Genomic DNA, 17,286 nt, shown 5'->3' on the forward strand with positions numbered 1-17,286 from the left:
TATTCAGATAACTCTTGGGGTATGAGTGCAATTTTTGACACAGCCTGATAGTGTTGCATGTTTTGCTGCTTACCTGTGTTAAGTACTGTTGGGTAGTGGGATCCATGTCATGCAAAGTTTGGAAATGTTTGTTAAATTAACTGGGACACAATAAACAGATAAATGCTACAAAAAGGCTTAAATCTCCTTAAACACTGCAGAAGTTACATAACTGCCCTTAATGGGACAATGTTTGTGTGGGGATAGCAAGAACATTGAACCACAGCATTCTGTCACCTTCCTTTTATTGTCATATCTCCATCCAGCCCCCTTGAGTACAGGGGAGGAAGAGAAAGCATCTGCTTGCAAAGCCACATATTCCAAAGAAAACATTCAATTTCAGAAAACTAGTGGCAGAAGACTTCATACAAGTGTAGGATAATAAGGCAGGGCTCAAATCTTTTTCCTGCACAGCACCATTTAGTTAAGAAAATCCACAGAATTGCTAAGGAATTTCTATTGTATATCAAGTATTGCAAAGATTTCTGAAAAGGTACAGCAAAAGTAGGCAGGAGATGCAGGTTACAAATAACTCGGAGAGAACAGAGGTGAGTTTATTACAGTGTCTTACAAGAACTCTTCTTCCTCTCCCTCACTCCTAAGAATTACTGTAGGAAACTTGGGTTTGAAGGCAACATGAAGTGGAACAGCTTTTTACACTGCACTGCTCTCCATGGGGAGATGAACTCTCTTCCCCCTGTGCTCAGTAGGTGTTTCCATATATTTATTTTTTCCAGCAGTCTGTTGTAACAGCTCAAGAGGTTGGGGAAGTGCTAACCACTCTTGAAACAGTCCACTCCTTCAGTGACCTTGGAAGAGAGGTGTGATCACTATTCTGGCTTTGTCAGTACGCTTACAAGAGATATAAAGAGAAAATGAATGGTTTTGCAAGACATAAGTACCAGTTTTCAAACTGAAACATATGGTACCACCATGCCACAGGACCTATCTCATGTCCTGTCTCATCCCAACAGAGCTGATCTAAGGCAGATCAAATGTCCTTGTGAAAGGTGCAAGATGCCTCTTTATTATGATGCACCTTCAAAGCAGATCCAGTGCTCGGGTCCTTCAGATGTTACAGGATTGCTTATGTTATGCAAGTACTAAACAGTTCCTAAAAGAATATATATACTTACTGTACCAACTGGAAACAGTTAATTTACTACCCGTAGCTATTTAAACAGAAATTTAAACAGCCTTCATTCCTGATCTGAATCAGGATCACTTTCTACAGTTTATACTCAGGGTGTCCAACAGCAGCTCCCACTCCACACAAACACAAACTCCTATAGCAACAGGCACAGATGAAAACTTAAAAAAAAAAAAAAAATAACCAGGATGAACAGAAAAAAAAAATCTCACTTAAAGCAGCATTATAATGCAGGAGTCTGATTAAAGTGGAGATAGTAAAACAAGCAGCAAGACTGAGATGTGACAGTCATTTTACCTCTGCTCATGACTGCATCGAAGGCACACCGATGACCTTTGAGCCAGTTCAGAAGCTGTCCTTTATCTGTGAAAGTTCAAGTCAATTGTGCTTTGAATAAATACTTCTCTGTAGTTACACTTGAACTGCTGCATTATATACTAGAAATACAGAAAGTGTCCATGCACAGCCCTGAAGCACTTTGAGTATAGCCCTTGCCAGGTCAACTCATGGGTCACAGAGGTCGTAGGCATCACCAGCACACAGAGATGGCAGGCACACTCCCACAGAGACACAGCATCCAGAGCGCCACCGGCCAGACGGAGAATCGGAATGGAAGAAGGATGGAAAGCAAAACTCGCTTGCAGGAGTTCAGCATTCAAGGTTACAGCTGCAGAACCCCAACCAAGCTACTGTGATAACTAGCAGGAGCCTCTGCTAGGACAAGTTCCCTACTTGGATTTCATGGATGGAGTCTAACAGGACTCTTCAAGGAATAATTCAGAGAACAGCTGAGTTAATTATTAGTCATTTGCCTTGTTCATTTGTGGTTGTCACTATGTTCATTCTTAAAAATCCCTTCCTTAAGCTTTAACAGAAAAAAAAAATCCAGTGCTTAAGACAGAGAACAGCAACTGAATTTTGTAAGGCTTTGGGCTGACTCTCACTGGAGCACAGCACTGCTTATAACCAACGGGCTTCCCAGTGCCCTCAGTACAACAAAAGCTGTACAGATCACAGCAACCCTGAGATAATAAAAGTATAAAGGAAGAGATGGAATAATGTGAGATATGTATGATAATCTTGCCACCTAGAAGAGACTCTGAAAAGGACACTCTTGCTAATTACACAACAGGAGCAGCAGTGGAAAAAAATAAGAGTCAGTATATTTGTGTTTTTCCTTTGTTTTACACACACACTCCCCTTAATTGGTATCCGTCCATGATTCCCTGTAGAACTGTCACTAGTGTTAAAAATCAGATCTTTATAGTCTGTCTTTGTCTGTACAAAGTACAGTTGGAATTGATTTTGATCTTGCAAACTGACTGCAGAAAGGAAAGTCTTTCTCTCCCTCTGTCTAGATCACCCCTCCTAGATCCCCTCCCTCCTAATAAGCATGTAAGAATTAAAAGCCCTAATTAAACATGACCAACTTGAGATTAGTTTTGTCATCTTCTTCCAAAGAAAATAAAAAAAAAGCAAAACACACAGTCAACGCCTCACCCACCCCATAAACAATAGTTCCATTTAAAAAAATAAATAAATAGTGTGTATATTTCATGCTGAAAAAAAAAGTCACAGAAAGGATTCATTTTTGGTTTTCCCTCCCCCGAACACGACACCAGGCATTTTCTCCCCCCTCCCCTGACGTAGACACGATGGTACATCCAACCATGTGCATCTGTGTTCAAAATGAGTTTCTACTCCTGCACAGTCCCACATGCATCAGGGAGCATCCAGCTTAGCTGCTAAAGCAGAGCAAAGGCTTTCAGGTTTTGGGTATGGTCCCTGCCTGTTCCTTTGGTCCATCTGTTAAAAGGCTCCTTGCTGCTCCCAGGTCTCTGCTCTTGTCTGGCTCCGTTGAAGCGCGCCCAGGTCCCCGCGTTCCGTCACTGCAGCTTCGTACCCAGCTTGCGCTGTCTGTTCCTGCAAGGCAACACAGGCACAGGTGACACAGGGGACCCCAGCCCCATGCCAGGGGGCTGCACAAACCAGAGGGAAATACAGGAGGATCAAATTAAGCCTCTGCTTAGCTCCACGCAAAACCAAAGTGCCCCAGGCCATACCCACTAAGCTGATCAGCCCTTCCCTCTCCCCACACTCCCAGAACACCCATCCCATCTTCAGTGTACACAAGCTCACGTGTGGATGCAAGATTATATACAACTCCTTGCAAAATCCATAAGCCAGGGAGCTGAAGTGCTACTTAAATGAGATTAAATTCTTAAATCACACCCTCTCCAGACTCACCTTTCAGGTACAATCATTAATCCACAACTTGGTATTTCCTTACTTCGAGCTATTCTACCCACAGGAGCCAAAAATTATCAGCTACATATCAGAAAATTAATTAATAACTGCATCTGAAAGTTCAGAGCAGCAACAGCTCTTCCACTCCCAACAGAACTTACCTTGCTTCTGCTCTCGTGACTGTGTATTCAAACCACAGGATGTTAGGAATGAGGCTGGTATCTCGGATTAAAAAGAACTCTGAAATTGGCCTGAAAAAGGACAATGTGGACAAAGGACAATAGTAAGACTTTCTTCGCTGGAGTTTTGATTAAAAACAAAAAAAACCTGCTCTCCTTAACAGTAATGTTCTATCACTTAGGCTGTCAAAAGGCTTCTTCGTTACATTTTAAAAAACCTCTTTTTTATTTCCTTATGCAATATTTGCAGACTATGTTACATGCAAATAGCTCTGCAATTTGACTAGGTCATTAGACATTCATTAAGAAAGGTCTGCTGTTCATCTTGCAAAGCTCCTCCAGCAGGCTGCCACACCTCACAGCTTTAGCAGGGCTTTACAAAATGCAATTGATTGAATTCCCTCTTCCCCACCCTTATCAAGGACATATGATCCTTTGTACATATGCATGCACAAGAAAACATGGAGGAACAAAGTAGGTTACACAACAGTATGCAAAACTGGGACAGAGCCCAGGAATTCTCATTTCTATCATCCATAACAAACCTCCACGAATAAAGAGACTTACCACGCAGCTATCCTCGGGAAGAGGGGAGTTAGGATCTCCTGTGTGAAGGCAAACCAGGCTATGGCCATGATGCTTCCTGCCACACCTCCATATAGGACTTGGCTCCAGGTGTGGTAAAGCAAATAAACCCTGCAGTGGAAGAGAAGAGTCACCAGACAGGCTTTAAAACAAAAGGAGCCAAGACTCGTGAGCTGAGGTGTCACTGGACCCACAGACATGGGTGTAAGTTATCCTCCAGACATTAAAAGTGGTGTCTTTTTTCAGTAAAAAGCTGGCAAAAATAGTGGGGGGGAAAGATGGAGAAAATTCTTCCCTGCTACAGCAGTTTCAGCTTGGAGCACTTCTAGTTTGAGCCTAACTCAATAACTCTCCACATTCTTCATCCATCTTTGGATCAGCTGAAGAACTAATACTGTAAGTTCCCACAAGAGACTTTTCCAAAGGCAGTAACAGGACAAGTCGCCTCTAGGCCACTAAAGCAAAGCTGGGGCTTAAAGGCTTTTAAGAACATGGACAGCATTTTTATTTTGTGATTTTGGTGCTCTCCAATGTGACAGGCACAGAGGTTGCATAACCAATGTGCTCATTTGACTGCAGCCACTCAGAGCTGCACTGTTGGCCTGTCATATGTGTGCACAAGCTACATTCAAAATTGTGATCATCTTATCTGACCTTCTGTCTAACATAGGTCACTTGATTTCCTCTAATTTTGTTTTAATTAGACCATATAACTCTGACAAATTTGTCCTGTCAGGCTTTTAAAATAATTAGTAATAAGTAATCAGCTGTAGAGTACAGTCAATTGTGCCAACAGGTAATTACTTTCCTGTGGAAAATGTGACCCTATTTCTAGCTTGAATTTGTCTGTTTTTCCAATCGCTGGAGCTCACTTTACATTTACTCTACTAAAGAGAAAAAAAAAAAAAAATCATGATCACAGTTCCATTTTCTTCATCCATCTCAATATAACTAAATCTTGCAAGCCAACAGCTATAAATGTTTTGATTAACTAATACTCAAGTAAAACAGTGGGATTGATCAACTGTAGTGATCCACATGCTGCAGATGCTGGTGTGCCCAGGCATGGGGCAATGCCTCCACACTTAATGCTGCAAAGAGGGCGAGGCAGTGAGGGTGGATGGAGCATAGCACTGGAGCTTGTGGGAAATTGGCACAAGCTCAGTTTATCTGGGGTTTTGTAAATGCTTCTGTGAAGCACCACGCACGTAGAACTTTTATTTATTGAGTCTCATGGCAACACTTCTACAAAGCTCTGACTCGTACAGCCAGTGGAGAATGAGGTGGGAAAGGCAGGATAAGGAATGCCAGGGCTGCTGGCTGGGACAGGCCATGAGGCTGTATGAGAGCAGAAGAGAAACAGTTGCTCCATACCTACTATATGAGACTAGCAAAGCCACTGTGACGAGGCAGATGGACAACACATGTCTCCATAGTAAATCCAGAAACCTCGCATTGTTTGTTTGGTGCATTCTGAAAGAGATGGAAAGCCATCAGCACAGGGCAGGGAGCTGAGCAGTCCTGACCTCCCTCCCTCTGAAACCCTAGGAAAGCTTTACTCCACTGGGGTCATGGGCAGCTCAATCCCATTCCAGCAGCAATCTGTCCCACTGGCAGCAGTTAAAGAACAGGTAAGAAGCCACACGTGTTCCTCTCCAGCTGTGAACAGGGACTGCTGTGATGGAAGGCAGGATGCTCACACTGATGTGAGAGGCATGTGCTGAGCACATGCAACAGGGAGCTAAGAGAGTCCCTCCATCACCCACAGAGCCAGGAGGAGCTGTGAGTTTTGTCTTCCTCCACATACAGAGCCATGACCCAGCAAGAATTTCATTAAAGCACAAGTAAACCCAGTACTTGGTAAGGGAAGTCAACTAAAAAGTCATGCAAGTGGACAGCTGGTATTATCCAAAAGATTGTAGATAACCCTTCTGAAACTGAGACAAAATGAGAAAGTAGCTCTTCATTTCTCCTCCCTATCCCCCACCTGCTCCCTCACACTGGGGCACCATCACAGCTTAGAAAAAGAAACTCCAGTCCTACATTCAGATTGAGACAGACATGCTCCAATCCCACCTGAACCACAATAAATTGTGCAGGTCCTTAGATATAGTTCCATTATCCCACTCACGTGGCATCTAGCAAGGGAGCCACCCATTTCAGGCATTTCAACATATTAACAGTCAAAACCTGACCTGGAATTTTTACCTTAAATAAAGGAACAGAAAGGAATAGACAGAGAAAAACCACATGAATTGGGAGTGACTGGATGGCATCCCATATTTTGTGGTCACTGTTGAATGGGCTTCTGGGAAGAGAAGAAAAAAAGAATATGGTCAAGAGGTATGGTCAGTAGCTGGAACACTCCAGATGTGAAGCCAGACCATGCTGCTGGAGCATGCAGAAAGTCCACAGGACATGTTCCTGCTCAGGAGGCTCTGTCAGCCTTTTTACACCCAAACATCCACAGCCAATGTAAGGCAAAGGGGAAAAACCCCTCTAAACCCCCCCACAGTCAGCATTCCACCCAGAACTCCCCTGACATCACCACACTCAAGGTCCATACTCTACCTTCACACGGCCGAGGCTCCCGGATTACATTTTTTATTAACCAGTTCACTGCCTCGTTGAACACCAGCCCTCCCAAGAAAGAGATCTGTGAAGGCAAGACAGCTGTGTCATCTTCTACTTACCAGGCTCTCTCTGTTGACAAAACCCCAAACATTATGTTTCTAATTTTCTTTTTTGACTACTAGAGTTAAAACCAATGGCTTCCAAATTCTGTACCTGAGAAGAAAAGCATTTATTTTCATCTCACTTTCTATTTGGCAACATATTGTGTACATGCAGCTTTTCAGCAGTTGATACAAAGAAAGACAAAAATGACACAGTAGAGCATTTCTGCCAGCACCTTGTACCAGCGAGTGTAAAAAGTGACCTTTTTTATTAGGGCAGGTTTTTGGGAACTGGCTTTTCCCGGTGACCAACAGGGGGAGTACAGACACTGTTATTTGGCTAAACAGTTTAAAACAAAGTTGACTTTCTAGGCTTTCTGGCTTTTCCCTCTATGAATATTTTCATCTTGAAGCTGCTGTCTTCAGTCTAAGATGAATTCACATTTTGAGCTAAGCCAGACCTGGTAGCATTTATTTTCACTCTTCAACTTCACAGTTCGTACACCTCCTCTGAATTAGTCCTGCTGCTGTGATCAAATTCCCAGCTGATGATGACACTGCCTCCTTAGCACTCAGTCCCATTCCACATGATAAAGCAATTTTTCACTCCACATCCTGAGCCACAGATCAGGCTGTTACAAGTCAGCCAGTGTCTCTCTCCAGCCCAGTGGTGACTTCCCACATGAAGAACTGAGAATCAACCTTAACACTTGTCTCGTTACCAACACCAAACAAAACCCTGTATTGAGAAACCCATAAATCTGTGCAGTAGTTACTCCTTTTCTCTTTTGGACCAACACAAAACCTTTGAGTTGTCAAAACTGAACAGCTGCCTTCCCTAGTTAAAAATCCTATTCCCAGGTCCCTTGGGCCACTGGTTCCCATGACACTGTTGCCCTACATTCGAAATCCTTTCAGTGGCCCCTGTTTTATCTGTTTACTGAAGACAAATGTTACAAGAGGTTTATATATCCTAGAGGGAGTTTATCCATGACACCGATTCCCAACTACCTGGCAGAGCAGATAAACAGCATTTTAAGAATTTGGATTGAAACAAGTCTCTTCTACCCCTGGTATTCAACTCACATTTGAAAAACAACCCTTAAAGACAGATCCACTCCCTTAGAAAGCTTTAGGTTTTATTTTTATCCCCTTTTCTGCCTCAGTAGTTCCAAGAAAGTGCATCTCCCTGAGTTACACACACCATTTCCTGCATCTACTGCCCAGTGCTATGATCCTACTGGATCTTGTGAGTGTTCCCACTCTGCAACAGCATTCTGTACTTCCTCAGACATCTCCCTGCATGGTTCTGGACAGATAACGTCCAAAACACACCAGTATAACAGAGAAGTCAGAAAAGGCTGAGCAGCCTTTTAACCTGGTACGGGTGCTAAGTGTCTCCTGCTGTTCCCTGACAGGAAGATGGCTTTCCTCAGCTTGCTCCTTTTAGAGAGAAAAAGAAGTGTGAATACAGAAGCCCCAGGTGACAAAGGAAAAGACTTTTCTCATAAGGAGAGGCTGGGAAGGGAGAGAAAGACTCACCGTGTGAAGCTCTCTCTTGAATATGATGAGTGTTACAAAGCCAACAATAATGAATATTGGACCGAGACTCAAATAAGCTAAAAGCTGGCCAGAGAAATCACCTGGGGAAACAAAGAAAAGAAACCAATCAGTGTGAACTTCACAGGTACTTGCTTGCCACCACAACAGGGGTCAGTCAGAGGCATGCATCACAGAGCAGGGGGTGAACTCAGCAGTGCAGCAAGTCCCCGTGTTCCAGAATGACAGAGGAGCTGAGGCAGGGAGACAGCAGTGCTTCCAAACAGGTTCAAAATCAGGGATGAAAGGAGTCTGGAATCATTCAGCAGCAATTGTTGCCAACCAGTTTACAGCAATAGTCATGGATGTGAGCCCATAGACACTTTAATCCAACATGAGCACAGGCTGCTGCAAGAGAGGCAGCATCTTTCCCTTCCCCTCATTCCTATTTCTTCTCTGAGCCAGAAAACAGTCCCCAAACAAATCCTTTCCCACTCCCTCACTAAAATGGGTTAGTTTTCAGCTGGATCAGCTTCCTAATCTGTCTCACCATGTGTCTGCATGAACACCAGCATTAGCAAAATGGGAAGGAAATAAATAGCTAAACATAGCAGGAGATGTCAGGGAAATAAAGGAAACTCTGCCTTTTTAACCAATAGCCCACTTGTACCACACAGAGGGGGATTTGGGCCTCCAACCCAAATAATTAACAGTCTAGTTATTCCCCAGAGAGAATCAGGGAGTAGCAATGGGACCTCACAGAGGTCATAAGGTCCCTCAAAACCTTTATTCTGAACTACAAGAGACACAGAAGTGGGCAGCAACAGTAAGGAGCAGCTGTGCATTTTGAACCAAGTTTCTCTTGCCTCTCTTCCCCAAAAGGGATGCATACAGAAGTATTTGGAGAAAAGATGTCAGCACAAATTCCGAGGACATAAAAAATTATCAGAGCAATTTTGCTCCAACATCAGCAATTTGTATGAGAAGAGGGAGAGATGTCTGCCAGAAAATCTTTAAATACAGAAGTCACCACAAACTCGTTGTACGAACAAAGCAAGCAACAGAAGAGATGGTTGAGTATTGGTTCTCACAGACCAGATCCTCTCCATCCCATCACTGAACACAAAAGGCTCAGCCCCCACATAAATTTGCCCTTCTTCCCTCCTCTCAAAAGGAAACAGGATGCCACTGCAAGTCTGAGCATTGGACTCATTCCTAGATCAATTCCACTGCAAGACACCCAGTCTCCCCAGCCCACGCACCCACATTTCAAAGCAGCACTTGGCAAAAAGGACTTTAACCTCAGCCTCTGAGTGGTGGAACTGATAAAAAAAAACAAGTTATTGCCTCTTTACAACAAAGTTCATGCTGCTGATGTTATTGCCACATAGTTGTGGTTACACCAGGTATGGAAGCCTCTGTAATTTCAAACTCTGGGTTAAACTGGGAACCAGCAACATCATCAGCAAGGATTACTAGCAGGAGTCAGGTGAAAGGAGGAAGATTTGGAGGACAAAACTCCCAGGCATGCTGGGTTTCCCCTGAAGTGAGGTTCTGCTTTGGTTTTAACCTGCAAAGCATTGGAAATCACTGAATTTGAAACTCTTCTTGCTCCATATGGCAGGTTTGCCTTGCATCAGGTGTGTTCCAAATGCTCCCAAAGCAATGGATTATGGTAACACAAAGGGGATGTAAGTGACGGTACCAGTTACCTGGCAATAGACAATCAAGCCCCATATGGTTTTACAAAAATCACAGACTCTCAACAAAATTAGTTCTGTCATCAATGATGAGGGAATTCATGAGAAAAGCCACCTTGTTAAGATACAATTAAACTACCCTGAAGGCCTGAGGAATACTTTCCAAAAGTCTCAATTCCAGCATTACCAAATAAAGAGAGCTCATCATCAAGAGATCACCACATTTCAGATCACTCACTCTGTTAATCCACAGTACATAAAGGCTTAGCACTTACACTCTAAAAGCCATAATTTTGTCAAGTAGAAACCAAACCAGATTATTTATCTTCTCAGATGGTTCCACTTCTTGTGCAGATGGTGGAAAGGTATTTAAACAAGTAGTCTTTTAATTTAAATAGGATCATCAGCAGCAAACTCAAAATCCTCCGTTATGTTACATGATAACATTCCCAATAAATCAAATCACCCAGACTTCACAAGCACAGAAACAACACCTGAGAGGGGAACCAGACACCATCACTCCCAGATGTGCCTACAAAGCTCCTCAAATATTTCAGCAGTCCATTTAGAGCAGATATCACTAATAGTACTCCACGTTCCTGTGGCTAATGGCAATTAAACACAGCCACATTCTGAAGCCACTTTTCCTACAGAGGAGGCAAATAAACAGCTGGGTACTAACTGAAGGCAGCCCAGGAACACACTAGTGCCATCACAAACGGGATCAGCAGCTTAAGGCAGAGCTTCAGTGACTAAACCTCGGAAAGGACTGGAAATCCCCAGCGGAGGAGGCAAAGGGAGCTCTGAGAGAAAGGCCAGCGCTGCTCAGCGCTCCAGGGGCCTTGGAGCGTGATTACTTCTGTCACTCCTGTCTCCTCTCACGCTCCAGTGCGCTCCGAGACTTATTCCCAGGGAAAGGAGACGTGCAGGAGAGCCACAGTTTAAAGTCCAGTCAGATCTAGCAAGCAGCACCCCTGCTTTTTTTAATAAAAAATTAATTTTCCTTTAATTTACTGCACTTGGGAATTTTAAAGCAGTTCATCCAATTAGCAGGAACAGAGACAAAATCTGTGCAAAAATGCAAAAGGAGAATCTACTTAATATATATCTTGGGTTTCGTTTAGTTTTAAATTCTGCTTTACAGTCCAGCTTCCCCTGGACATTATTTGGAGCTCAAAAAGAAAAAATAAAGGATGCAACTACCCCATTTTTGAGCAGCCAAGAGATAAGTACGTGCAGCACTATACATAGCTCAGACACACGCTATTTTTTTCAGCCTTCATTCAGCATCTACTTCTGCTCCAATTCAACATTTTACCCAGCATCCTGTCAGTGGAAATAGCTGAGCTTCACCACATCTACTTAACCTGTATAGGACATAAAAATGTGAATCAACAGCCCCCAACCACATCCTACCACAAGACTGAGCTTTGCCACCACCACTTCCTATTGAAGGATCTATTTGTGGCACTGCCACTGGTTGTGAGTTCTTGGCTAAGGGCAAATGTGCAAGTTGCACAGACAACATGCCGTATATGTGTGTCATGGGCATTTACACCACTAAATATTCATTATATGAAAGAGTAATTTCTTCTGCTTGTGTATATCCCCATAACACGAGCTGTGGGACAGCAATAATATCTGCAGGAGGCTTTAAATTATGGCATAAAGGCAGGAATTAGACATACCTTCTGCAGGGAAATTCAACATAAACCCTGCATTAAAGCAGCCAAACAAGAGTGGGATCTGCTTCTTCTAAGAGATACTGCTTAGCTCTGGAATGAGCCCTGACTTGTGAGCTCCCAGCCTGCACAGAGCCAACAGGAGGGTGATCAGAACAAACATTCCTATAGGAGCTGCATGTGCTGATACTGAACAGCAGCAAGAACTGCTGAGCCAAAGCACAGACACAGCACCTTTGAACCTCTTTACCCGCTGACTGATTCTGCACACCTGCCCCTCCAACTCTGCCTGGCTATAGGAAACATCCTGGAGAAAGTGGGAATAGTCTGTCATTCTGCAGAGAAAAGGTTTGGCACACCAGGTTTCTCTCCTTAAAGAATTTGTCCAGTGTGAGAAGGTCCAGAAAGTCCCAGAGCTCTAAGAATCCCAGCTGCACTGAAGAGAGGAAGTTTTCTTTCTTTTCTCCAAATAATAATAAAAAACCCAAACAAACCAGGAACTCAATGTTTCTCCAGTGAAACTCACCCTACAGGCAGGAAGTCCCTGAAGATGAGTTTTAAGTCTGCAGCACAAAGTCATCCCATGCAAAGCAATGCATACGGGAAAAAACAACCCTAATTATACCCATGACATGACAGGATTTAGTTCAGTTGTTATCAAACAAAAACCCTCAGACTCAGTTGTTTGCCAATACCTTCAGAGTAGCATCCAGTGTTCTGCAGTAGTCAAAAAAGCAAGAAGAATCTTTTTTAAGAGCACAACAGAAGTTACTGTTACAGCACTACAAAAATTTATTATGCAATTGTGGTCTCACCAGCTAAAAAGGGAGAGTACACACAGAAAAGGCAAATAGAATGGGGACAAAGATAAGTATGCAACAGCAGCCATTCAGAAAACATCAAATAAATCAGATTTTCAGCTGAAAAAGGAAAACAGATGATACAACAGTTCCTTAAAGTCATTAATTATATGGAGAAATTGATAGCAAACAATTGCTGCCTCTCACTGCACATGAGAGTGTTTGATAAAATTACTGAACAGTGGACTTAACAGAAAAGAAGCAACAACCACATTAAGCTACAAAGCTCAATGCCAGAGATACCGTGAGATCCAAAGCGGAAATGGATTCAAAGAACACTTAGAGATACAGTTTTTATACATCCATCAAAGGACTTAATAGTCCTGATGCAATCACCAGCTCATTACTGGAAGGACATAGGGAAGAAGCATTATTCCTGCCAACCTGCCAGCAACCTGATACTATGCCAGATGATTCCTTGGTCTCACCAAAGCAGAGCTGGTAATATGAAATGCTCCAGAATCAAAAAATTCTGAAAGCAGCATCAGGATATTTTTACAGGCTGTCCTCTGCAGCAGCATGCTTTAGCACACACAGGCAGCACTGCCATGGCCATTTTTTTTCTCCCTATGTTTAATCCTAACATTCCCTATGGGTAGTATTTCAGTCAGGTCTCCAAGATTCCATTCCTCAGACCAGTCTGCAGTTGATTACCACAGCATTCATTTGCTGTTTTTCATTTATTTTGCTTAAAGCGGACATCACAGAAAGCCCTGGAGAGCTGGACAGCTACACAAGCAACTAAGGATGGATCTGATGTATCACTATTGATAAGGAAACATTAGATCAGAACAGGGAGCACCTTTCTGGGACATCTCTCCCCTTCACAATTAGAAGCAGAAGCCCAAATCCAGGCTTTGACTGCCAGGCAGAAATCAGCAGTGACAGCTTTTTACCCAGTCCCAGGATGGTCACCCATGGCAGATGAAAGCTGGGATTCTGCACTGGAAATCTTTAAAAATGTGAGATTTTCAGAGGTGGCTGCCACAGCAGCTCAGCAGCCTCTGGGATCAGCCAAGAGCCAGAGCTGTTTGCCACAGAACAGTGCATGACATGCCAAGACAACTTAATAATTGATGTTGGTAAAAGCAGGATCTATTTCTCATTCCGACCCTCTCAGCAGCACAAGGCTACATTAACTCCACTGTGCTGAGCATGCTGCCAACATCACTCCTTTATAAATATGCATTATCTAGGCACTTTATGGACCTGGAGTTCAGATGTGCCCAGGCTGAAGGGAAACAGCTTTCTAAATAAAGTTAAGAGCACTTTTCCCAAATCCAGGTAAAAGCATCAGACCTATGGTTTACTGCAAGTCATTATTTTAGACCAAAACGTTGTCTACCTTGACCTAGTAAAGCCTTTAACACTGCTTTCCACAGTCTTCTCCTGGAGAACATCCACACCTTGGATAGGTGCTCTGTTTTCCAGATAAAAAAAACCTGTCCAGGTGCAGATTGGTGGGGAATGGAGCTAAATCCAGCTGGGGCTGGGCTCAGTTATGAGGCAGGTTCTGTTTCACATGTTTATTAATGATCTGGACAAGGAGATTGAGTGCACTCTCAGTTCACTGATGACACCGAATCTCCTTGTGCTGGACACTGCTAAGGCCTCACCTCAAATCCTGGGGTCAGTTTGTGCCCTCACAACAAGAAAGACATTGAGGGGCTGAAGCACGTCCAGAGGAGGGAACAGAGCTGGAGAAGGACCTGGAGCACCCAGAGCAGCTGAGGGAGCTGGGGACTCAGCCTGGAGAAAAAAGGAGACCTGGGGGAACCTTCTGGCTCTGCACAACTCCCTGAGAGCTGGGGGACAGGCATCAGGCTCTGCTCCCAGGGAACAGGGACAGGAGAAGAGGAAACACCCACAAGTTGCACCAGGGGAAGTCTAACTTGGATATTAGGAAAAGCTTCTTCACAGAAAGTGCTGTCCAGTCCTGGCATAGCTACCCAGGGCAGTGGTGGACTCCCCATGCCTGGAGGGACTTAAGATCTGTGTAAATGTGGCACTTGAGGATGGGGTTTAGTGGTGGCCTTGGCAGTGCTGGAGGAACAGCTGGACTCAGTGATCTCAGTGGCTTCTCCAACTTAAATGACTCTATGAAAATAAATTAACAAACTTTATTGTTTTAGTCCTTTGTCTCCACTTTACAGGCTTTCATGAACACATTTTATCCAAGATAAACACATTGCCCATCCTCTCCAAACACAACCCTAAGCTGGGTGGTGATTTACCCCCACACACAATCATCACCTCCTGTTTAAGATCTCTCAACGCCAAGAGAAAAAAACCAGGTTATGTCACTTTGTTCAAGATCTGATAGATAACTCTCGTACAGCGATTTCCACCACCTTCATTTCCCAAACCAATCCAACAAATGGAGCACAGGACACTCTGTGTATACTGCTAGGTTCAGATAAGAAGATACAAAGATGAACATATCAGTACTACTGGCAAGATTATTCCCCATCTCTCCCAAACTGACACATTAATATATTTGAGAAGGGGGATGGCAGAGGAACTGACAATGCAAAGGAAAATGCAAGACAGAAAAGGAAATGCCAGTATTTCATATAAAGCATCACAGAAAACCATGAAACAGCCATAAGGGGAGGGCCAAGAAATAATGTATCTCCAGTGCCAGATATTTTTTCAGCCTTGTCACATTTCAAGTCTCCTAGCTAAACGGGCACTTTCAACCCAGAAGATCCCTAAGCACTTTAAAAGCTTTAGGAATAGCACTGATGAGAGAAGCTTTCATCAGGAACTAAAATCCACCTACTGAAACAGGACATACAGCAACACTCCATGGCAAGCTGGGGGCTCACTAGAAGTGGAAATACTGAGAAGAGTGATTAGACCATATTTGGATTTTGAACAAATGGTTAATACTATAAATCTGACACTCCATTTTTCTATTATCTCTGATTATAACAAGCAATATAATGTAACAATCCAAACCCAACTCGGCACAAAACACCCACAGGAGCTCCAAACAACCACAGATACTGATGGGATGCAGCTTAGGCATATGCCAGCTAAACACAGACCCATTTGCTCTTGCACGTCAGGAATTCATTCCACCTGGGTCGGGCTGCTGGTGTGCAGGACCTTTGTGGATCATACCTGTCCCAGCTGGAATAGCCCATCCTGCACTCAGGCACCTATGGCTCCTCAATGCTGCCAGGACACAAACCCACCTTGCCAAGAGCTGAGCCACTAACACCCCGTGCCTGGAGTCCTCGGGGCATTTCCCTGAGCGCTGACTGACCAAAGCGCTCCCAGAAAAAACCACCAGATCCAACTGGGACAGGGACATCCTGCCACCCCTCTCCCAGCACAGCCACCCAGCTCCCTTGGCAGCCGAGCCCACCCAGGGAACACGGCCACCCTGGGCACATCGTCGCTCCCGGGGGTGCCACGAGAACCCCCGGACTCCGCTGGCACGGTGACACAGCGAGCCAGACCCCCACGCACGGGGCAGGGAGGTGACACCCACACCAGCACGCTGCTGGGGCGGCAGCGGGGAGCTGCACGCCGTGGGTGGGACCCTCGCCTCGAAGCCGAGGGCACCACACATGGCCAGAGCGCTGCAGGGGCGGCGGGATGGAGCGGGCAGGGCGGCAGTGGAGGGCCGGGCGGCTCCGGGATCCCCGGGACGGAGCCGCCCCCCGCGCCCATTCCCGAGCCCAGTCCCGCTCCCCGTGCCCCCCGCCCCGCAGCCCCCCAGCCCGGAGTCCCCAGCGCGCATGCGCAGCGCCGCTCCCGCCGCGGCTCGCAATCTGGCAGAGCGCCTCGCCGCCCCCTACGCGCACGCGCGCCCTGCCGCCTCAGCCCGGCTGCTAAATGGCTCACTATTTGGCAGCCGCCAGCGCGGCCCTCGGCGGAACCGCGGGGCGGCGGGAAGAGGCCCGCCGCGCCCGGAGGTGCGGTGGGGAGGCCCGGCGGCGGCGAAACGGAGCGTTACCTGCGGGATACTCGACGTGAGTGAGGGAGACCGGCCGCCACGGCGCGGGCAGCGAGCACTCCCCGACTGCGGCCATCTTACCCGGATACCGGGCCGGGCCGCTACGGCCAATCGGGACGCTCTTGAGGGGCGGTGCAGCCAATGGGCGGGGGCGCGGGGAGCGATGGGCCAATGGCAGCGCGCGGCAGGTGAGGCGCCGGGCAGCCCAGCACAGCCCAATTAAACATCCAGCCCGGGGAGAGTCTCAGCCAATCGGCTGGCAGCACCGCGGCCCGGCAGTGGGCGGGCGCAGGGAGAGGCACAGCCAGTCGGAGGAAAGGCGGGCTGCACAGCGTTTTGTCATTGGCCGGAGGTGCCGTGCGGATGGGCCAATCAGCAGCTCGTCCTGGCGCCAGTTCTCAGCCAATCAGCGGCGCCTCTATCGCGGCGGGCGCGGGGCGCTGAGGCGGGCGCTGGGCGGGAAAATGGCCGGGCTGGGCTCCCCTCAGACCCCGGCGAGAACCGCCCTGGCTCCCCTCACATCCCTGCACCCCGGCCGACCCGCCCCAGGTTCCCCTCACACCTCAGCGGGAACAGCCCGGGCTTCTCACATCCCTCACACCCCGTGGGTTCCCACTCTGGTGCCGCCCGGGCTGCCCTCACACCCTGCTGCTGCCGCCACAG

General features: G+C 45.9%; 1 protein-coding gene across 2 annotated transcripts; it reads right to left on the reverse strand.

Moving 5' to 3' along the window:
• Positions 1–267: 267 nt before the first annotated feature.
• DOLPP1 (dolichyldiphosphatase 1) lies at positions 268–16,752 on the reverse strand. Of its 2 annotated transcripts, XR_013341107.1 has the most exons (9): positions 16,624–16,752; positions 8,418–8,518; positions 6,772–6,856; positions 6,409–6,508; positions 5,575–5,673; positions 4,183–4,311; positions 3,598–3,687; positions 2,979–3,112; positions 268–1,552 (listed from the first exon to the last, which is right to left on the reverse strand). XR_013341107.1 is itself a non-coding variant. In XM_021551466.2 (8 exons), exons 1-8 carry the CDS (start codon positions 16,697–16,699, stop codon positions 3,076–3,078), a joined length of 717 nt encoding a protein of 238 aa, XP_021407141.1. In that variant the 5' UTR covers positions 16,700–16,752; the 3' UTR covers positions 268–3,075. The 2 variants fall into 2 exon arrangements, 1 of the variants encoding a protein (XP_021407141.1); XM_021551466.2 differs by having other exon boundaries at positions 268–3,112.
• Between the last annotated feature and the right edge of the window lie 534 nt (positions 16,753–17,286).

Source organism: Lonchura striata, chromosome 22 (assembly GCF_046129695.1).
Source record: "Lonchura striata isolate bLonStr1 chromosome 22, bLonStr1.mat, whole genome shotgun sequence".
Lineage (NCBI taxonomy): Eukaryota > Metazoa > Chordata > Aves > Passeriformes > Estrildidae > Lonchura > Lonchura striata.

Excerpts from the sequence above, each read along its gene's own strand:
- DOLPP1 (XM_021551466.2), bottom strand. The coding sequence starts at position 16,699 with ATGGCCGCAGTCGGGGAGTGCTCGCTGCCCGCGCCGTGGCGGCCGGTC. Across the intron at positions 6,857-8,417 it reads TCAAGAGAGAGCTTCACACG|ATCTCTTTCTTGGGAGGGCT; the intron begins GTGAGTCTTTCT and ends TTGCCTTCACAG. Across the intron at positions 3,688-4,182 it reads TTCCCGAGGATAGCTGCGTG|GCCAATTTCAGAGTTCTTTT; the intron begins GTAAGTCTCTTT and ends GTCCTTTTTCAG.